General features: G+C 40.3%; 1 protein-coding gene across 5 annotated transcripts; it reads left to right on the forward strand.

The window, feature by feature from the left end:
• The first annotated feature begins 1086 nt into the window (after positions 1 to 1086).
• LOC128506771 (E3 ubiquitin/ISG15 ligase TRIM25-like) lies at positions 1087 to 11839 on the forward strand. Of its 5 annotated transcripts, XM_053477350.1 has the most exons (7): positions 1141 to 1254; positions 1358 to 1742; positions 1938 to 2033; positions 2744 to 2977; positions 10706 to 10865; positions 10988 to 11047; positions 11146 to 11839. In XM_053477350.1, the coding sequence occupies exons 2-7, from the start codon at positions 1365 to 1367 to the stop codon at positions 11685 to 11687; spliced, it is 1470 nt and encodes a 489-aa protein (XP_053333325.1). In that variant the 5' UTR covers positions 1141 to 1254; positions 1358 to 1364; the 3' UTR covers positions 11688 to 11839. The 5 variants fall into 5 exon arrangements, with proteins under 5 accessions (XP_053333323.1, XP_053333324.1, XP_053333328.1 ...); XM_053477348.1 differs by having other exon boundaries at positions 1087 to 1742; XM_053477349.1 differs by having other exon boundaries at positions 1087 to 1742; positions 10994 to 11047.
• Positions 11840 to 23514: the final 11675 nt, after the last annotated feature.

Consider the following 23514-nt stretch of genomic DNA (forward strand, 5'->3'; position numbering starts at 1 on the left):
ACAGCTGCATTTGACACTGTGATCATTCCATTCTCTTACTGTATATGGCTGGACTGGTATAGATCTAACCTGACGGACATTTTTCTGTTGGTCTTGGTGAATCTGTATCTAAATCTAGTGGACCATTTCACTGAGACGTGTTCCCTTAAATCTTAAGTAAAAGCAACTGCTAAAACAACCTGGGTGTTTTATTGAACTAGATAAGCAAATTACCTCAGTTGTTAAATCTAGCTTTGTTTAGCTTAGGCTCTTATCCCAGGTCAATCCATTTTTAACAAAAATATCTTGAAAAGGTTATACATGCTTTTATTACAACTCAGCTAGATTATGGGAATGTCTTCTATTTTGGCCTATACATCAGGCAGGCCCTGAACAGATATTCTTCTCTGTTTTTATTTATTATTTATTTATTGTTTTGCTGTTTTATTTGCTTATTTTATACAATGGAGTTAGACTTTTTCTTTTTTATAGCAAAAGAGAATGAATGGTTTTCTACCTTATTTTATTATTATGCTCTAACTAGCAATGCATTTTTATTCTCTGTGCTGCAAAGAAACTACATCATAAGCTAAAATGTTTTTAAGGTGAAATGTTTTGAGAGACAACAGTGTAAATTAATCAAAACACTGTAAATTAATGCTTTACTTGGACTTGGCCAATGAGTGGATTTTGAGTGAATGAATGAATCTTTAAGCACTTACAAAAAAGTTGATGTATATTTCCGAGTATGGATCTTGGAGAAAAAAACTAGCAAAGCATTGTTCCATTGCACACTGGCAGCACGATAACTTTAAAAACTGAATAAATTGCTTAATTATGAAAAATTAGTTTCAGATGCTATAAATGTTGCAAATACACCAGAACAGATACTGTGTGTGTGTATATTATTATTATTATTATTATTATTATTATTATTATTATTATTTTATTGTAATGTTGGAACCCCTTTTGACATTAATATAGAGTATAGGGCTTTCTGTTCTCTCTTTCTCCCTATCTCACGCCTGTTCTCAAGCTTTTTCTTCATGCTCTTTGTCTCAGACATACAAACAGGAAGCCACATCTACTGATTTCAGAGAAAACCAATCTGATCTCCAAAAGCTGCTCTCACACTCTTCTTTCTCTCAGTGTGTGAATAAAGAAAAATGACTGAAGCCAGGATTTTAGATCACTTATCAGTGGATCAATTCACCTGTTCAGTGTGTCTGGATCTCCTGAAGGATCCAGTGACGATTCCCTGTGGTCACAGTTTCTGTAAGATGTGTATTAATGACTGCTGGGATAAGGAAGATGAAAAGGGGGTTTATAGCTGTCCCCAGTGTAGAGACACTTTCACACCCAGGTCTGTTCTACGCAGAAACAACATGCTGGCTGAACTGATGGAGAAACTGGGGAAAGCTGGAGTCCGAGCTGCTTCTCCTACTCACTTTTACGCTGGACCTGGAGATGTGGAGTGTGAAATCTGCACCGGAAGAAAACACAAAGCCCTTAAGTCCTGTCTGATGTGTCTGACCTCCTTTTGTGAAACCCATCTTAAACATCATCTTGAAATTCCAGGTTTGAAAAAGCACACCTTAGTTGAAGCCTCATCAAATCTCCAGGAGAAGATCTGCTCTCAACACGGAAAACCAATCGAGATCTACTGTCGTACTGACCAGATCTGTATTTGTTCTTTGTGTATGTTGGATAATCACAAAGTTCATGACATGGTATCAATTTCAGCAGAAAGAACTGAGAAGCAGGTGAGAAGAGGAATTTTATCTAAATTTTATACTGTATATAAATTCTCAGATGAAGGCAGGAATGAACACAATGATTTTATGTCCTTAAGTATTCAATTATGTTATCCTCCCTACAGAGTCATAGTCATTATACTGTTAGATCAGTTAGTGAACTTTGAAGCAGATGATGTACATTATTTGTTGATTTGTCTACAGAGGGAGCTAAAGGCTGAGCAGATGAAATCCCACCAGAGAATCCAGCAGAAGCAGAAGAAAGTGGATGAGCTGAAACAGGCTGTGATCACCATTAAGGTGAGCAGTGAGTAAAAACAGGGTTGGGGTTAGGGTTAGGGTTAGGGCTCCTATAAACACACATAATAACCAGTCATCAAGAGTCACTGTAAGATAGGCGTAGTGGTGGCATTTTAATTAGACCTGCAGAAAATACATATCAGCAATGTAGAGGCTTAATACAGTATATTTGAATACGTTTCATAAACTAAATTAGTGAACTAAACTTACACAAGAAAAAACACAAGCATGTTGTTTCTGTGCATGTGTGACTGGAGACCCACTTACAATGATAATGCTCACTATAAATCTTAAAAGGGAGACTTCACACTTTCAAGGTTTGTCTTAAACACAATAATTCAACCTTGTCAGAGACAAAGGTTTTCCCCACAAAAGGGGAAAAGTTTATTGGCGCGATCTAAACTGTAGCCAGCACAAAATAACAGTTAAAATATATTTACTACACTTAAGCTCTCTAAAATCACAATACAATACAAAAAAGAAAAGAAAGAAAATAAGTGCTTAAATTATATTTAAAACTGATTTAACAGCCATACAGTACACATACTACCACATTGTCAATAACTGGGATTCAGTAACACCTACACCTTAAATCCAGTCACATCTGAATACTAACTCGTCAAACACAGATACAGCTGTTGGTGGTGGCCTGAAAAATGTAATAAAGGCTATACATGGTGTCTGTGCTGTATGTGTGTGCTTCCTAACAGTCCTGTGCTCAGACAGTAGTGGAGGACAGTGAGAGGATCTTTACTGAGATGATCAGTACTATAGAGAAAAAGCGCTCAGAGGTAACTGAGATGATCAGAGCTCAGAAGAAGACTGAACTAAGTCGTGTTGAACAACTTCTGGATCAACTGGAGCAGGAGATCATTGATCTTAAGAAGAGAGTCAGTGAGCAGGAGCAGCTTTTACATACACAAGATCATGTCCACTTCATTCAGGTAAGACACATGGTGTAATCTGTAAAAGATGAATTGTTTTATAGAGCACTTGTTGAAATATTTGAAAATTGATTTTTTTTTTTTAATTGGAACATCAAGTTCAGTAAAGTTGGATATTATGTGATTCCACACCTGTCCAGGGAAAATTAAAAATTCACCATAACTTGGACAAAAATAATTATTTTCTACACATGCGTGTTTTTTCTTGAGGTAATGATACTTAGGCTTGGTTCTTGACAAGATTTCATGAAACCATTATCATTTTAGATTGAATAGTGTGTTTTGTCCAAAAAGTCAATTTAACTCAATTTAAATCAGTCATAAAAATACGGAGTGCCATCATAAAGCAAAAATATCACAAACATGTTCTCTTTCAAAAGTTACACTCGATGCTGCGTAAAAACGCTATGGAAAAAAGGTCTTCTTTGACTGGTTGTTGAAGCATGTGTGTCAAACATGCCAAAAACTTGACTTATATAACCTTGGTCAGGTGACGTCATCTGATCAGGTACACCTGGAGGTTATAAATAGGTCTGAACCGGAAACATCCTCAGGTCTTTTGTCTTCAAGGACTGTTTTGTGTGCATGTGTGTGTGTCTAGTGATACTGAAACGCTACTGTTAAAACAGAAAACTAAAATAAAATGGCACAATTAAGGAAGAAATGTTTACCTCCGTGTGAGAGACTTCTCTCCGATGATGATGACCATGCTTTTTGTTTCGAGTGTTTGGGTGAAGAGCACGCTATCCTCGGGCTTGAGTGTCAATGCGAGCACTGTGATCTGCTTCTGATCAAAGCGCTTTGTGCACGCCTTGCATTCTTTAGAGAGAGATCGCGAGCCATGCTTCACTCCTGGGTATCGCGTGTTGGTCTGGTGCAAGCGCATGAGAAGGATTCGCCCTTTTCGTTTACCACCTCAGATCGCTCCTCTTGTAACGAGCGAGAGTATGAGGAATTACTTGAGGTGGTAACTAAGGCAGTCAAACGGTTAAATCTCAACTGGCCTCAGGAACAGGAATTCCCCAAACACTCAAAACTAGATGACAGGTTTCTGTCAGGTGGCCGGGGTGAGGAACCTCAACGAAGGTCTCTCCCTTTCTTTGATGACCTCCATGATGAGGTAGTTTGTTCATGGAGTAAACCTTATTCTTCCTGTATCTTTGTGCCATCGACGTTGCTTTATTCGATGATCGTTGATGCAAAGACGCGGGGCTACATGATGATGCCCCAGATAGAAGAGACGCTTGACCCAAGCTAACCTGCAGAAGGACTTGAGCACCGGCGGGTTCTTCGGCGAAGAAGCCTTCTCAGAACTTCTCAGAACTTCACCGAGCCACAGATTTGTCTCTCTGTGCCACAAAGCAGAGGGCTTGTGCCATTGGCCGTTTTATGGCTGCCATGTTTGCCACAGAGAGACACCTGTGGCTCAACCTCATGGGCATCAAGGACAAGTTCCTTCTTGATGCCTCCATCTTGCCTTCTGGCCTATTTGGCAATGCAGTTAATACCATTACCACTAGGTTTCAGAAGGCGACACGCCACGAAGAGGTTTCTTCCCTGGCGTGGTCAAGAGTCAAAACTGTTGGCCACCCACTTCCGACCAGGTCCAGTCCCAGTGAGGCGTGAAGCGCAAAAAGAGAGTGTGGCGGATCTAGCACCCCCTCATAAAGACTGGGGCACGACTCGCCGCGCTTTACAGTCCACCTCTAAAAGACCAGACCTGAGGAGTATCATTTCCAAAAAAAGAGGTCCTCAGACTGATGAGATGCACAGGACCATAAGAATGTCTCCCTCCAGGGAGGGGAGCATAGTATTCCTATGGGAAGAGGAAATCCTTCCTGGCACCCTCAGGAAGCCACCACAGGTATTTTGGGGAATAGTGGTCGACAATAAAATGTTAGGTGTTTGGTTGCCTCCTGCCATGTTTCAGGACACCGAACATCTCTTGGTTAAAAAAAAAAAAAAAATTGGTAGGTGCGTCCAATTCTAGAACATTGCGTTTGGAACCACTATCTCAGAACATACAACTCAATGTTGACGGGAAAGATGAATGTTTCCAAATCCAATTAGAAAATTGGTTCATGACAATCGACTCGAAGGATTCATAATTTCACATAGGAATATTGCCACAACACAGGAGGTTCCTGAGGTTCGCTTTCAGGGGTAAAGCTTAGCAACCCGAAAATATATAAGAAACATGGATGCAGCTCTGGTTTCTATATGGTAATTTGAATTATATACATGACTGACTTAGTCTCGGGAGCTAACGCTTCGACATCGGCATGTTGTCCTAGCTCATCTTAAATCTTAAATTGAGACTAAACACTCGGAAAAGTGTTGTCTCTCCCGCTCACAGAACAACATACTTCTGGGGGCGGTCATATGGGATTCGATCAGAATACAGGCACAATTGTTTTCTGTACATATCAAATTCATTTTTAGGTACCCTAAAGAATGTCAAGCTAGGCCAGAAAGTAACTGGCCGTTACATTTAGAAAATTTAAGGTCTTATGGCAGGTGTTTTCATGATGATACCCTTGGGCCCTCTGCACATGGGACCCTTTTCTCTCGTGGCTGAGAACCAGGGGATTTTATCCAAGGGCCAATCCCCTGAGGCAAACAGGGACGCAGACACTATGTGGTTTAGACCCCGGTTCTGATTTTGGATCCCACTCTAGGTCTCTGTTGTCATCACAAGATACGACAGACGAAGATACTAACGACAGAAGTGTCCCTTTGGGTTGGGATGCGGTCTTATATGGCCGCCCAGCTCAAAGGATCTGGAGAGTTCATCTTCTCGCATGGCACACCAGTTGCCCCAAAATGATGGCTTTTATTTCTGGCCCTAAAATACCTCCTTCAGCTGAGAGGCTACCATGTCCTAGGATACGGTGGACAACACTATGGTACTCTCTTATATATAGATCACCATGACATTTGAGCTATCGCAGCAAATTGCTTTGGGCATAGGACAAGTTCTTCCCCTTGGCTGGACGCTATGGCCCACACGTGGCCTAGACTGCGTCTTATGGAATAAAACTGCTCTCCAGAGACCTAGCTAGAAACTGTTAACAGGGATTCCGCCTCTTACTAATAGCGCCTTGAGTATGGTTCTCAAATCTAATAGCTTTCCTAGATGGCTCAAATCCGCTCGAGAGGGTCCCTTGATCCCAGGCGCAAGGAATAAAAATTCTTTTTCTTACCAGACCCGAGCTTTGGGACCTTACGTTTATCCCCTGAATATGGCTAATGTGCTAGGGCTGCCTCTACAAGAAGAACTTACGCCCTCAGATGGAATGGTTTTTGAAAATTGGTGTAGGGCAAACGATGTAGACTCAGTCCACTGTCAGATTGTTTCAGTGCTGCAGTTTCTGCAGGAGAAACTGTCATCAGGCATATGTCCTAGCACTCTCAGAATGTATGTGACCGCCATTTTGGCTTACCATGTTCTGATTGAGTGGGTTTTCATGGTAGACACTCGTTAGTTGAAACCCGTTTTTTATTCATGGAACTAAATGGTTGAGGCCGCCCACTAGAACAACAGTCCCTTCAGGGGACCTAGCTATTATGATCGAAGGTTTGGCTAAGACCTCTTTCGAACCTCCAGAAGCTGTGCCTGTTAGGCTTTTAACATTTAAGATGTTTTTTTTCTAATACAGACCTGCCCATTTAGAATGCATGTTTCGAGAAAAGAGATCCTGCGACTTGCCGCGGCTATGCGCGGCAAACCGTGGAAATGCCCTTTATTACCTGTAGGGGCAGTCGTGTTTCTACTGAAGCCAAAAATGTGTTATCTCTCTTAGGCCCCCATTGACAGAATGCTATAGAGCTCATGAACGTGTCGAGCTCAAATTGTAAATACTGATATGTATTTATTCTTCATTTTTTTTCTCTCCTTTAATGATGATACTTCTTTGACTGCGCTTTCTTTATTGGGTATTATTAATATTAGTAGTAGTAGTGCTCCGAAGTTATTATTAATATTATTATTATTGTAACGCACCTGTGCGCAAAAAGACTACAAAGATGTATGATATGTTAGCCTAAAACATTATTGTTTTATCGTGTTTATGCACTTTAAATGTACTCTAAACAATAAACACTGCCTTGTGCAAAGTGAAAGTGAGTTGCGCGTGCAGCTTTTTTGTAAGGGTCCGCCACTAGAGATCACTGTTTTTATTTTGTAGTTTTTGTTGGCCGACTCATTTTCCCAGCAGGCACCTCGGTCAGGTGATGCGAGTGCACACCTGAACCGAGGTAGCCATCAATCAATCTATAAATAGCTGTTTAGACTGGGAAACTGGGTCGAGCATTTTTGGTAACACCACTGTCATTTGTGTGGGCATTTTGTTCTGATCAGTTTTGTTATTTGTTTAGTTTGTACTTTGATTTTAGTTGTGTTGACTTGGGCTCTCTTATTGGCAATGTTTCTGTGTATCTTGTGTGTGTCTGTGTTAGTGGAGCTGATTCAGTCCTGTCCTCCTGTGTTCTTGTGTTAAGCTTGAGCAGGTAAGTAGTTAGGTGTGTGTTTGGCTAGGAGTGTGTTTAGCTAAGATCTATGTTGAGTTACAGTAACTAGCTACTTCTAGCCATAGCCCCTTTGTGTCTCTAGCTGTCCTGTGTTTCCTCTCCCCCTAGTGTCCCAGTGCGCCTAGCTTCAGAGTGCTGCCCCTCCTAGCTTTGGAGTACCGACTAGCTTGTTAGTGCCGCCTCGCTTAGTCTTGGAGGGCTGCCTCGCCTAGCCACTGGGTACCCTCTGTCTATGTTTCTGTGCCCCCATTCCCTAGTGTGTGTTAAGCTATTAGGTAAGTGTAGCTTAGTGCATGTTGGGGCTAAAGACATGCTTAGCTAGGTGTATGTGTAGCTAACTGCCACGGTTAAGCACTGCTTAACAACGTTCAGCTAAAAGCCATGCCTAGCTGATTGCCATGTCTTTAGCCCTCGTCCCGTCCCTCTCTTGGTCTCTCGTCTCCCTTCTCTCTACGTGTCTCCCTTCTCTCTACGCGTCTCCCTTGTCTCTACGTGTCTCTCTCTAGTGTCCAGTTTCAGCTCCACGCATCGTTTGTCCTGTTATGTGTTTGTCCCTCTGCCTGTGTCTCACCACAGGGCGTGTTATGTGTCTCCCTCTGCCTGTGTCTCGCCACAGGGCGTGTTATGTGTCTCCCTCTGCCTGTGTCTCGCCACAGGGCGTGTTATGTGTCTCCCTCTGCCTGTGTCTCGCCACAGGGCGTGTTATGTGTCTCTCTCTGCCTGTGTCTCGCCACAGGGCGTGTTATGTGTCTCCCTCTGCCTGTGTCTGGCCACAGGGCGTGTTGCGTGTCTCCCTCTGCCTGTGTCTGGCCACAGGGCGGGTTCGGTGTCCCCCTCTGCCTGTGTCTGGCCACAGGGCGGGTTCGGTGTCCCCCTCTGCCTGTGTCTGGCCACAGGGCGGGTTCGGTGTCCCTCCAGTCTGTGTCTTGCCAGAGAGCCTCTGTTAGCACAGAGTTAAGTATTGTTTGAGTTTGTTTGTTCCTTTGTTTGTGTCTTTATTTATACTTTGTTTCACCACCATTAAAAGACTCTTTTTGGTTACACCACCCCTCTGCCTCTTTGCCTGCTCCTTCTGCCCACGGCATTCAACACCTGCCACAACACCCCGCTCGTGATGTTTTTGATCAAAAGGCTGATAAACGTGTGCGCAGATATGAGCGGATTTATCGATAAAACTACAGAAATGAAATGCAACAAACACAAAAATATGTGCTACTCGCTGAATACAATACAAAAGCTCGCAGACTCCCCGGGCTTTGACTGCTCTTTCTCCATTCATTATTACTGTAGTAGTATACAAAAAAAATGCTGGGTGGTGGCTCAGTCGGTTAAGGCTGTGGGTTACTGGGTTATAGATCGGAAGGTCAGGGGTTCGATCGTCACGCTGCCACTGTTGAGCCCTTGAGCAAGGCCCTTAACTCAATCTGCTCCAGGGGTGCTGCAAGCTGGCTGACCCTGCGCTCTGACCCCAGTTTCCTATTTGGGATATTTACACATGAGTGTTCAAATGTACGGGGAATAATGGACAGGTCTTTCTTCGAAGAGGCGATTATAAAAGGAACTGCTGCCCCATACATTAAGGAAAACTTCAGTATTTATCACCGTTTTTTCCAGGACAATGACCCGAAGCACACTGCTGCAAGAAAAGTGATCGCTGAAGAGGGAATTAACTGGGTAAAGACACCTGCCGAATCTCCTGACATGAATCCCATTGAAATTGTGTGGCGTGCTATGAAAGACTATATTCGAAAAGAAGCAAAACTGACTATAAAATCATTTTAATTACTGCCATGAATAAATTCTGGTTAGAGATGCTTACAGAAGAGGCATATAATAAATACATTAATAGGTTGTTTATTATAGTGGTTAAAAATCAGGGTGGACACACTAAATTGTAACTGAACACTGCATTTATGACCCAAAAAATAAAAGCTTTGAGATCTTCATCTTTTGAGTACTTCATATGTTTAATGACTTTGTGCACCAGGGTTAACAGTGTGGTACAAAAGGTCTAGGAAGGAAACAGGTTTAGTTATTTTACACAATCTGAATATATCCAAATCCAACTATGAAGTCTGATTTAATTGTTACCATTAAAAATTTTAAATCTACTTATGTTAATGTTTATTAATGTTTATGGCTCCCGAAACATGAATTTTAACAGGATGTTTCGGCTTGGGTTTGAACACTTGTCTTCCTGTTTTACGAAAGGACATTGTGGCAAAGTGATCCAAAGTCACCGTAGTTTCATTAGTGAAAATTACGTTTAAAAATTTTTCCTCTTCATTGATCCATGTCTGAGCTTGTTGAAGACGTATCTCTGTGTTTTTGTTGCGGATCATGGGACAATGCAAAGTTTTCCTATATCTCCAACCAACTTTTTGCCTGATTCTACGAATTGATCTCTCACTGATGTCCACTCCATTGTCACGCCACAGTTGTTCATGGTTTCTATGGCTGCGACAACGGCTCTGTAAAATAAGTGCATAACATTAATTTACATATTTGACATATTTGAAGTTTATGGCTTGTTTGACACACATGCTTTAACAACCGGTCAAAGAAGACCCTTTTCCCATAGCGTTTTCATGCAGCATCTCGTTCCCGCTTTTTCAGGGAACAGGGTAACAGCAAAGTAACCTGAGATGTTCAAAACCAAAGGACTAACATTTTAATCTGGACTTGCAGGGCCCTGGGCATTGGTTTCTCACCTATCATGCAAAAGGCCCAGGTTCAATTTCCACCCAATGTCCAAACCTGCCTCTAGATGCAGTACCAGTCCCAAGCCTGAATAAAATGGGAGGGTTGCGTCAGGAAGGGCATCCGGTGTAAAATATGTGCCAAGTTGGTGCGCAGATCAGATGGCTGCGGCGGCCCCTCGATGGAAGGCAAAAGATTAACAACAGCAACAACTTAAATGACTTTAATGTTGGCACAGCCCTAATGTAGATGTGTAGACTGTTGCACAGTCAAATCATGAACCAAATTGTGTCCTTTTTAATTCAGACAATTCTGATGAATTTTAAGTGGGTTAAATATTTTTTGCAAGACATATATTATTGTATTGAGGGTTCATACTTAGTAATCTTGACATTATTAACTGATGCTTATACATTATAGATATGTCTTATCAGACAAAATTGAATGTGTGAACAACAAACAGGTGATTTTAATGACTCTTTCTCTCTCGCTCTGCAGAGATTTCAGTCCATCTGTGTCTCTTCTGGATGTGAGGATTCACCCTGCATCACTGTACATCAACATCACTCATTGGATGAAGTGAGGAATTTTCTCTCAGATTTGAAAAAACAATTTAAGAGCTTCTGTGAGGAGGAATTCAACAAAATCCCTACATATTGTAAGATAAACTGTTCCTTCTGAAGAAATACCATGATGGAAGTCTTCATCTAACCTTAAATGTAATCCATGTAATCCAAATGCTAATTTCATTTTGTCCCATCCCTTTTTTTTTTCCAACAGCAACAGCAGTGAATATTATTCCACTCTCAGAGCCAAAGAGTAGAGAGGATTTTCTGAAATGTAAATGTAACACACACACACACACACACGCACACGCACACACACACACACACACTACCAAATACATTATCCATGTTAATCATTCTCTTTTATTTTAGATTTCTTTTATCTGAGCCTGGATCCTAACACAGCAAATAAATTTCTCCAGTTGTCTGAAAAAAATAGAGTGGTGATTCGCAGTGAGAGAGAGCAATCGGTCCCTGATCATCCAGAGAGATTCAGCATCTACAGACAGGTGTTGTGTAAGGAAAGTGTGTGTGGTGGACGCTGTTACTGGGAGGTGGAGTGGAGCAATGTTAAAAGTAATAGAGATGTGCACATCTCAGTCTCGTATAAAGACATCAGCAGAAAGGGACGGGGTAAAGAGTGCGAGTTTGGACGCAACAGCCAGTCCTGGAGTTTGTGCTGTTCTTCTTCCTCTTTCTCTTTCTGTCACAACAACATTGAAACTAAGCTCGAAATTCCATCATCCTCTACAATAGGAGTTTACGTGGATCACAGTGCAGGAGCTCTGTCCTTCTACAGCGTCTTTGACACGATGAGGCTCCTCCACAGAGTCCACAGCACATTCACTCAGCCTCTATATGCTGGTTTTGGGCTGGGATCACACTCAGCAGTGAGTTTGTGTAAGCCAAAATAGAATGAAAAATTCCTGCTTATTTCCTCACTGTTTAATCATGATTAAAACATTTTCATTAACCAAGTAAACATTAAAAGTCTTGAAGGCATGTTTTGTTGTTTCTAACATATTTATAATGTTATGTAAATTGATTTGTTTGGTTGTGTTCACGTGTGCAGATTCACAATAGAGTCATTATCATATAGCAGATACACCGTTGAAATGTGTACTGAATGATGATTGTGAAAAAGTGCATTATAAGGACCAAATCAATAATAATAATAATAATAATAATAATAAAAATAATAATAAATGCAATGACTTGCAATGCTATTTTTTAAAAGATACAGTGGAACCTCGGATTACAAACATAATTAGTTACAGAAGCATGCTTTTATATCAAAACACTCGTATATCAAAGTGAAATCCCCCTATAAGAAATAATGGAAACTATTCATATAAAAATAATTAGTACAAAATATACCAAATGAACCTGCACTTTAAATTTGCAAAGAATTGTAGCTGTAGTGATTGAGACCAGAGAGAGGAGAGGAGGAAGGGTGGAAGGGGGCTGCTGTGTAGGACACTTATCAGAATACTGTATCAGAATACAGAAACATAATTGCTACTGAGTTGAGTCAAAAGTCAAAATGCCTAAAAAACAAATCAGCAGTCTACCCGTGATTCATGGCTTTAAAAAAAATCAGCGTGTGTGAAATGCTATTGAAAGACACATTGAAAGTCCTCTCCACCAGTGTTACAATTCACACCAGCTCACTTATGGTGTTCAGTGTGCTACACAGCAGGCTGGCAATATGGGGATTACAGTTCCTCAGTGTTGCCTGCACTATCTCTCTTTCCGTCATCCCTGGTTTCCACCTTAGGCACAGAACACAATATTAAAAGGCAAAGTACCTTATGCTTGTGTCAGGATGCTGGAGCCGCTCCCTCAGAAGCTTCCCAGCCTTTATATCATCGTCCTTGGTAAGGAATGCCTTCAGCAGGGCAGATTTACTGTAAATGACACCCATCTTCTCACCATGTGTTTTTCTGCAGCCCACCAGTCTTTTGCAGTGTGTGAGAGTACAGAGGGGAGCATGGCAAGTATCTCACCATCAGATAGTGAATGTAGGGCTAAGTATTCCTCACACCTTTCCACAAAACTAATGGGGTCTTCCCCCTCAATACCACCAAACCTGGGAAAATCTAACTTAACAGGGGCCTTGAAAGTAGGAGCATGGTAGCAGCTATTGGGAAAGGGAGAGGAATGGGTGGACCCTGGCCGAGGGAAAGGAGTGTGACTGGTTGCGCACCCAATATGGCCTTTAATTGTGAGTCTCGTCTCTTCATGAACTCCACCATGGAATGGCTTACATTAGCTTCAACTAAACCTTACTCTGCTTTTTTACTGTTTGACACAATTTCTGCCTGGACATTCTCCAGTTTGCTGGTTTATTAACACATCACTGTTGCTGTTGCATTGCAGCTGCACCTGATCTGACAGCTCATTCATTCGCTGGGTGAGTTTGTCTTCTAGTGCCTGCAAAGCCATTTTTAGCTGACAGAGGTGGGCCGCTAGCACCATGCATATGAGGCTTTGGTTGTCTTCAGCGTCGATGAGTGGAAGGCAGCTGTTCATCATTGAGCGGTTGCTCTACCCCATCATCACCTTGTGGGCCCTCGTCATCCACCCCAGAACCCTCCTCATCATTGGTGTCCAGATAAAGGTGGCTAAGGGTGTTAATGAGCTCTTGAATGGGCTCAGGTCTGGTTACAAAAGGGTCTGCTGTGAAGTCGTGAGCTACCAACCCTTTCCCAGCTCGTGCATCGGACTCCGCCATAATTTGCCCCAATTTAATTTAAATAACCTTTTGATTAACAAACCCTTGAGTGAGTATACTCCCTGCTGAACGGTATGAGAGATGGCTAGGTAGCTAACAGCTAACAAACAATCATTTCTCAATGTGTAATACACAAAATGTATATTAAAAATAAAACTCAGATGGCCCCATGTTGGATGCCACTGTAACGAACTACCTCTTGTTAATAAAACAAAAACTAGCCATTTACAGATTAGGGTAAGGACCACCAGAGATACCGAGTATAAAATTACCCGCGTTTATACATTTATTGCCGTGCTGTACACCATTCACACTCAGCACCAGATACCATATTTACACAGTCTGTTACTTTAGCTAAATGATTGGAGTCCTTGCTCTCCTCAACAAAAGTCCATGAATTAATAAACAGTCCAGAAACATCTCGCGTTGAATGGAAGAGATGAAAAGTTTCCTTGTCATAACACGCCTTGTATTGTTTTTAATCATTCTATACACAGCCCGTTATTTTTTATGCTATTTTACAAATGGACTTTTTTTTTTTTCATTTTTTATAAAATATAAAATTTAAATATTTTATAAAAAATACCAAAGAAAATTTGTGTGGATAGGGTAAAAATCTCCATTTCTGCCTTTCCAGGGATTAAAACAGTAACAATGTCAATTTTAGAATCTAGAATCCAGAAGATGAAATTTACAAAAAATTAAGAAGATGTCTAAAGCACTGCAGTTCTTCATAAGACCCTCGGATCCAAGAGGGTCTTAAAGTGGGGATTTCAGTTGCATTTTAGTTTCCCTGAATGTATAGGTGAGAACAGCTGATTCACACCTGGGGAGAGGTGAATTATTTGCATTTAAATGTTGTCTGACATTGTTAAGCACACAAAGAAACACAAAAAGAACAACAACCCAGGATAAATAGGAATAAGAGGCTCTGATTATACTGCATAAATATTATTTAGTACAACAAAACTCCTCCGTGCACTGGACAACTTTAGGCATGCGATAGACTATGTAGGAAATTAAAGAGGAGGAAGTTTACAAATAAAATTGTCAGCTAGTGAACTTAATCGTCTGTTTGAACAACATTTAACCAATATTTGTTTTTTTGACTCATTATTTTACAGTAAATATCAATAGCTCTGGTTCAGATTTTTCATGTTTATTGTATAAAGAACTCATATGTGGAAATTACCATCACTGGTTAGAAGACCTTTGAGGGCAAAGCTGTCCTGTTAGGGCGGGATGGTGTCCATCCCACTCGGAAAGGTGCTACTCTAATTTTTTGTAGTATAGTGCATAGTCTCAGAAGAGGATTAGTTCTAACTACTCGGTACGGTAACTACTCAGAGCCCAGGCCAGGGAGCAGACTAACAGACTAAACCAAACATCTGCTAACTGCATAGAGTCATCACTCAGGGTTCACTATATTAAGACTGTGTCTGTTCCCTGAGTTAAGATTAAGATTCAAAAAGTCTGTTTTAGTAATATATATATATATATATATATATATATATATATATATATATATATATATATATATAGAGAGAGAGAGAGAGAGAGAGAGAGAGAGTGAGAGAGAGAGACCAAAAATTCTAAACACAATGAATACACAGCCAGCACCTCTGATCTGAAGCAGGACTATTAAATATTATATTTCTCGCATTTAAAGCAGTTTGTCAGGGTTAACCCCTAGAGGATGCCTTGCGTTCTAAGGCTCTTTTCGTTTTTGAACTCCATGTCGTCATTTAGGTGACAGGAGCACTTACCTGAACCGAGGTGACTAATTCGTTTGGCTATAAGAAGCCAGGATTTTGAGTTTAGAGTGTCTTGTATTAAACTGTTGATATCCTGTTTTGGTTTACTGCTTTTCTGTTGGATTTCTTGTTTTTTTGCCATAGATCTTGTTTTTTGTTGTCTTAGTTGCTTGCGTTAGTTTATGTTTGTTTTCTTTATATTATTTAAGACCTTAAAGTATTAACCTCCTGCGATTTTGCCTCGCCTACAAAAACAATTTCGTGACAGAATGCCAGACCATGTAAGTGGCATAGCGGAGGAGCCTCCCCTAGATTTTTTTTTGGTTGTTGTTGGGGGGGTGGGTGGTGGGGGTGGTGGGGATCTGTGACATTGACGCTGTGGCGAGGCGGCTATCCTTCGGATTAAGTATAAGAAATATAACCACAATTCCACAGTCTAAGGCCATCTCAGATCACTGTCTTGTCTCAATTAAAGTGTGTCATAGTAATAATATACACACAGCCCTGTGCTACATAAACAAACTGTATCAGTCAGGATTAAGGCCCCATCACAGCACAGAGACAGCACTTGTTAAAGTAGTAAATGACCTCCTATTGGCCTCTAATCAGGGTTGCGTCACTATAATTGTGTTACTCAACCTCAGTGCAGCTTTTGAAACCATTAATCATAGTATTCTCCTTCACAAATTAGAAAATGTAGTAGGAAATAAAGGGAACAGCCCTCTCCTGGCTCAGGTCCTGTTTGACTATTCGTTATCAGTTCATTGATCTAAATGGTGACTATTTAGCATGTTCTCAAATAAAGTTTGGTGTTCCACAGGGTTCAATTTTAGGCCCACTGCTTTTTTCTCTTTACATGCTTCCTCTGGGCAACATAATTCGTAAGCATGGTATTATGTTTCATTGTTATGATGATGCCACAATGTTATGCGTCTCAGCAAACCAGATGAGCAATGTGTGCAAGCCATAGAGATTAATTAACTTTCTTTTGCTTAATCCTGATAAGACAGAAGTTCTAGTCATATGACCACATCAGCTAGAAGCAAGCTTTTTGATCACACTGTAACTTTAAATGGCCTTTTTGTTAAATCAAGTGCAACAGTGAAAGACCTTGGTGTGATAATAGATTTCAGCCTTTCATTTAAAGCACATGTAGATAATATTACCACTTCTTTCACCTCAGAAATATTGCCAAGATAAAGAAATATATTGTCACTAAACAATGCAGAAAAACTAGTTCATGCTTTTATCATCTCTAGTTTTAACTATTGTAACGCCTCACATGCATGCTGCTTGTCAGTACCGCGTATTACATGAGCATAAGCAGCGATGACATAACATACAGCAGGGGGTCAGAGCTTTTTCTTACAAAGCCCCAAAGTTATGGACTAGTCTTGCAATTAATGTTTGGGACTCAGGCACAGTCTTAGTGTTTAAGTCTAGACTAAAAACCTATTTATTTAGCCAAGCATTTTTGTAAATAGATTTGCCTTGGGTAAAGGAGCAGATCTGGGAGACTCATGTGAGTATTATGTTGAACTGGTATGTTTAGATGCTGTCTTTCCCACTCTCATCGATTACCCAGGTTTGTTGACAGTGAAGCGATTGGTCACTTTACATCTCAGGGAGCCCTCATGTCTGTGTTTCCTTCTGGCTCTCCCTTTTAGTTATGCTGTCATAGTTAGTTCTGTCGGAGTCCCTGGTTGCAGTAAATATACATTCACTTTATATATTGTAATACCTACAGGATGTAACTGAATCTGAGCATACACTATGCTTCAGTATATCCTGCTACTTTAATCAGCAGTCAGGTCATCAATAAACACCAGTGACCGGGTTCCACTGGCCATACATGCTTATGCCATAGGAGTGCCTCCACCATGTTTGACAGATGAAGTGGTATGCTTTGGATTATGAGTTGTTCCTTTCTAACACCATGCTGATACAAGTTAATACTAGAAGCGCCGCGCCAGTGTCACCTACTAATAACGCGGTTCAGCGGTCATTTGACCGCCTAATGTTTTGAATAGGAAGCTGCTGCTGACACACAATGATCGCTAGATGGCGCTTTCACCCAAAGCAAATAGTTTAGCTCCCAGATCAACTTGCACTTGGACAATGCTCAATTCATTCCCGCGTTGATAATCAGCGGTATCTTTTTTTCATATTCAACTGAGAAAACCTACTACAGAGTCTCTAAGGGGACAAAGGAAAAGGGAAAAAACGGCAGAAAAAAAACAAGTCATGTTTTGCATTATAACCCAAAGTTTTTGGCATGACTTTTTTCTGCCGTTTTTTCTCCTCCTGTGTCCATCTAGGGGCTTCGTACTATAACAAAAAGGAAAGCTCTACTTAATTTTTTATCGTATGGAGAAAATTTATTAGTTTTTTCATTCTATTCGAAGCTTCTGAACGTATCGGATGGAGCAGGAGCAGCGATTTAGTTCTGAACTCGATTCCGTGAAATTATCGCTAAAACAATATTAAATTTGAACAATAAACTATGAGAGGTGGTTGGAAGGTGTTACTCTGAATATAAACAAACAAAATACAGCTTTTTTTTCTCAGAGGTAAACGGAAAAGTGAAGTTGTTCAGTTGTTTAGTGTTACTATGTCATAACCAGTGAAACAACGTGGACTCATCGCTGTGCTTGTTGTAACTGAAAAAACGCTGCAACTGCTTCAAAGTCTTTCCACTCCGTGACCGCTGAAATCTGACACGACACCACGTTAGGTTACGTCTTGACTCATTTGCATATCGACGGTGATTAGATGTTGACCGAGGGCTCAGGGGAGGTGTGTGTGTGTGTGTGTGTGTGCGCGTGCGCGCCTACTTCGTGTACTTTTATAAACATTCTAAATATAAACAAACAAAATACAGCTTTTTTTTTCTCAGAGGTAAACGGAAAAGTGAAGTTGTTCAGCTGTTTAGTGTCATTATGCAGATGTTACACTCAGTGTAGTTACCGAAATCTTTGATTTAGTTCTCATTCAGTGGCCACACATCACCTCCACATTTCCCTCGCTTTTATTACATGAACATAAGCAGTCAAACATTCCGCAGGTTTATAATACACCGTGGCAAAGTGAACCACGTTCCCGCCGATTTCGACTGAACGAACGGAGGCATAATCGTGGTTTATATAATAATAATAATAGTTTAATAGTTTAAATCAGATCTACCACAGCAGATAATATACAAATTTAATAATGAGGCTTTATATCCTCAGGAGGGGTCATTACATATGTAATATGTAAAACAATATTGTTTTAGAGATAATTTCACGGAGGCTTCTAACAGAATGAACAGACTAATGAATTTTCTCTAAACGTTATAAAATTAAGTAAAGCGAAATCCCCTAAATGTCCTTATAAAATATCGCTGATTATCAATGCCAGAATGAATGGCGAAATTGTCGATATTTCACGGAAGTATATATATATATATATATATATATATATAGGTGATTAAGCTCACGGAACTAGGAAAAGTCATGAAAGGAGGGCCCTGGAATTTGATCGAGTGTGAAGTATTATTTTTTCTTTACCCCCTTGCGGTCAAATGACCGCTGCTCGGCGCTTCTAGTGTTAATTTAGGTTTTATCAGTCCAAAGAATCTGGCAAAGTTTATTGGCAAAGTCTGTTCTGGCTTTTCTGTTCTTGAGCGTCACCAGTAATTTAGTGATTTACTTTATAAAGACTCTTGTTAAGTTCAGGCTTTGACAATGACAGGCCTACCTTCTCAAGAGAGTCATCTTTGCAGTCATCTACTTTAGTTGTCTTTCATGGTCTTCCAGTCCTGTTAATCCTTTCTTCTTAAGAATGTTTTAAACTTATCATGTATTGGTCATTCCCCATTTTTGCTATCTGTTTTTGAATTTTTATTTTTTTATTTTTTTGGGGTAATGATGGCCACCTTCATTTGCAAACCTTACATTCAAAACCATCTCCAGGCCTTTAATCTGCTTGATTTGTCATCGAGTAATAAGTGAACAGGCCACACCAGACCATGCAAGTTTTGCCAGCAATAATGGAACAAAGTGGATTTGAGGAGAGCAAGTTGTCACAACCCGTCAAGCTACAGCTCTGCATGATCATATAATCACTCCTGTTTCACGTTCCCAACCACCCCTTGCATCTCGCCACCTCACCTTCTGCTCTCAACACACCTGTGTAAACCACGCTCTGCCACCGTCATGTTGCCAGATTATTGTGTGCCTTTCGTAGCCCAATTTTCCAGCGTTAATTCCATGTCTGGACTACCTCTTACCGACCATGCTCCGTTTTTTCTCGACCACGCCATTGTCTCACGTTTGGATTCCATGCTCACGGAGTTTTGTTATCGACCTTTGGATTTGACTTAACGACTACGAATTCGGATCACGGACCTACTTTCATCTTTCTGGCTCTGAACCTCGCTCGCCTTCGACCACAAATAAGCTTAGCAAAACCAGCCACCAATTTGTGCGGCATCTCTATTTCCTCACCGACTCTTTACGTCTCTGCAACACTGCGCGAGTTGCGCTGCACACAAAGCTTTCTCGCCGGCTCTATGCAATTCCGCACACAAGGCGCTTTTGCCGACTCGCAGCGCTTCTGCATTCCTCCCATGCCCATGTTGCACACAGAGCTCTCACGCGCGCTTCCGCATTCCAGCGAGACCATTTGTCACTCGGAATCACAGGTCTAAGTCTTTGCTTGGATCCATCACGCCCTCTAACGCCCCTTGACACAAGTAAGAAACATATGGGAATAAGGTTTTCATTACTATGACAATAAGGACCACTGATCTCTTAATTTTGCGAACAGTAGGAATAAGGAGCATTTATTTAGAGAAAAAAAAAATGTTCATTTTGACATTTTTTTTCTCTAAGGTTTTCTATAACAAAATGTTTAATCTCAAAACTGCTATATAACCTTATTTTAGAAGCTTTACACTTGTTTTAAGCAAACAATGGCATGTAGTGGCTTATTTTTTTAAACAAAATCTGATGCATAATGAAAAACCAAGGCATTTAGTGGAATTATTATTTTTTTGTTTAGCTTGTTAAAAGCAAAAAAAAAAGGATGTTTACACTCTATTACTGCCAGCACAGACAATTATAGGGTAAAAATCTACATCTACGCGCCCCCTAACTTTGGCGATACATTCTATGTAATAGGATATTATGCAATCAATATGAGGTGCATATAACATGATGAACATACTGTATGCATTTTCCTGCACTTACACACCAAGGAGGTTGAGAATGTGTGAGAGAAAAGCTCTTAGTAATCAAACTTGCATTCTCTGTAATCAGTAGCTGTGGCTTCCTGTTTGTGTGTGTGAGGCATGTGGAGAAAGAGTGAGACAAAGGAAGACATACGGAAATCCTGTTCTACCCTCTAACAAAATATATAAAAATGTAAAGTATTTAAAATCCTGAAATCAAAAAGTAAATGAAAAAATAGAATGGAAACATGATAAAGCACATGGTATTTTTAAAAAGAAATCTTTTTTTCTTCTAGGAAATCACCAAGATCGGGGTAAAGATTGTGCAAGGCATGCTGTAAGGGTTTGCATGGACCTTCCAGCTTCCATGTTCAGGAGTGGTTTTCACCACTGGGCTTGCTGATTGTCAGCCATTTATAGACTGTGTTCATGCCTCAGCACTTGCACCTTAAGTTATGGCCAACTCTCAATATATAGCCACAACTAAAATGCCAGCTGCTGCCTCGACTTTTACATCACCCCTTCTGGTTTACAGACTGCGGCAGCCACATCAGTTTGATCAATTCCATGTTTTGCTGACGCCACTGCCAAAGATTGGCTTCTATGCCTCAATTCCGCCATGCTGCCACCATTACTGCACTGTGACTGATATGTCGCTTCTGTTACTTTCAAATTTGGCCAGCTGTCACTGCACCTGAGCAGGGTGATTAGGTCCCTTTGAGAAACTTGAATTGCTGCCAGTGATGCTTCAGTCATTATCTCATTATTATAATGCATGACGTCATGGCTATTAAGTCAATGTCATTGCTATGATAGTGCTAATGTCTAAGGATGCTGGTGTCATAGTGTGTCCTCTTATTTTTGTAAGGACTTCTTTTCAGCATTCAGGGCTTTTTAGGTCTTAAAATACTCAAAAATTAATGAAAATAAAAATTGTAAGAAAGGTTGGTATCTGCTGCCATTAGGATGCCTGAGTGGCTGGGCCCTGGGCATGGCACAGGCCCCTTACATCATATACACTTGCACTTATACATGCAAAGCCCAGTACACATTTAAGCTTTATTGAGCTGAACAACTTTTGCATTGCGCATCATTCAATTCAATTCAATTCAATTTTATCTGTATAGCGCTTTTAACAATTGGCATTGTCCCGAAGCAGCTTAACACAATCAAAAGAATTATTTAAGTTTGTATGGAATTTGAATGTGTATGAATCGAAATGGTCAGATAGTCCCTGGTGAGCAAGCCGAGGGCGACAGTGGCAAGGAAAAACTCCCTGAGATGGTAATAGGAAGAAACCTTGAGAGGAACCAGACTCAACAGGGAACCCAACCTCATCTGGGTGATAACAGAGAGCAGGAATTGATCTGCATCCATACTGTGTGTTAGTTGGCAGGCAGTTCAGCATAGCCGTTTATGTTAATTGAAGTTAATATGGAGTCCAGCTAGTTATTGAAAACTCAACGTCATGGGTCCTACTCAACAGTACTGTAAGTCAGTCATTTTGGGTTGTTTACAAAAGGCACCCAATGGAATTTAATTTACTCCTCCTAAGAGAGTTATACAATTGTGACCACACCAGGCCTATGTAACAAAACATTAAGTATGCAAAATTGCGAAGGATTTTTTAAAAGGGATTATTAATATCTCAAACGGGTCAGCCGTAACGATGCCTTAAACCTATGCTGAAAATTGGCTAAAAAATTTTGTGTGACATTGCATTAAGTGACATCATAGTGTAATGCTTTTTTTGCCAGCATCTGGGGTTTCATGAAGGTCTTGACATAAAATTTTACCCTATTGACTTTTACTTTGTTTTATTTGTGCTAGGCACATTTTGAAAGCTTAATAAAATGTACATATTAAATAGATAATTAGATAAATAAGTATGTAAATAAATTCAATAAAAATATCATGGTTTAGGTTATTCTCTTAATTAAGACTGTGTGTAAAAACAAGTTCACTGTTTACGACTGAGAGCACCTTTTTACCCCAAGTCCAGTTGACAGAGAGGTGGTCTGAGTTCCAGGTCTTCCAGCTTGGTGGTGAATGTGGAGGGAGCTATAGTCTTAAAAGCTGAATTAAAGTAAACAAACATCATTCTAACATTATATTCCCTTTTTTGTGTCCAGGTGATTAACAGTTTTAGGAGATAGTGAGATGAAGAAGTAGGGTTGATTGATTTTCTCCAGTATGCAAACTGTAATGGGACCAGTCAGGTAGTGAGGAGATGAAGCCTGTATTTCAAAGCACTTAACTGAGGTCAGGGCTGGATGGTAATGGTTGGCATTCTTCTATGTTGGTATCCATTTTCTGTCTACTGCCATTAGCATTACCAACACTGTCAGAATTGCTAGCACGGTTAGCGCTGTTAACAGCCTTAACCTGAGCGTAGAAGGTGTTCACCTCGTCGCATTTTGGTTGGTTCTGTTTTATAGTCCATTATCATCCTTAGTCTCTGTCACAGGCTCCTACATTCACTCTGTTGGAGGTGTGTCTTTAGTTTCCTTTTGTAGCACTGCTTCTCTCCTTTACCGCTCTGTGAACGTGTATGATGCAGCCTTATACATTTTTATGTTCCAAGAAGAAACTTCCATATTTAGGCAGCGGTGCATGATCTTAGAGCATCACAGATTGTTTTATCCACCATTGGAGCTACCTGTTGGAGACTTTGTTTGTATTTTGGCACAAGGAAGACATAGAAATGGTTCGATTTTCCAAGTGTTAATATATGCTATCTCCTTACTTAGAGAAAAAACTGGTAGAGAATCATTCCAGTGCACTTTGACAGCACAATAACTGTGAACAATATGTTTCAGATCCTATAAATGTTGCAAAATTAAAAAAAAAAATAGTTATATATATATTAGGATTTAAATAAGTATATGAATTGAAAAAGATTTGTTTGTGTGAAGCAGCAAAGATTAAATAAACAGTTTTGCAAATAAATTCACTAATACTAAGCTTATCCATGCATTGAGTCCAATAAGTCACAACTGTAATGTTGGAACCCCTTTTGACATGAATATAGAGCAGAGCTT

The sequence above is a fragment of the Clarias gariepinus genome, chromosome 18, assembly GCF_024256425.1.
Source record: "Clarias gariepinus isolate MV-2021 ecotype Netherlands chromosome 18, CGAR_prim_01v2, whole genome shotgun sequence".
NCBI classification, from domain to species: domain Eukaryota; kingdom Metazoa; phylum Chordata; class Actinopteri; order Siluriformes; family Clariidae; genus Clarias; species Clarias gariepinus.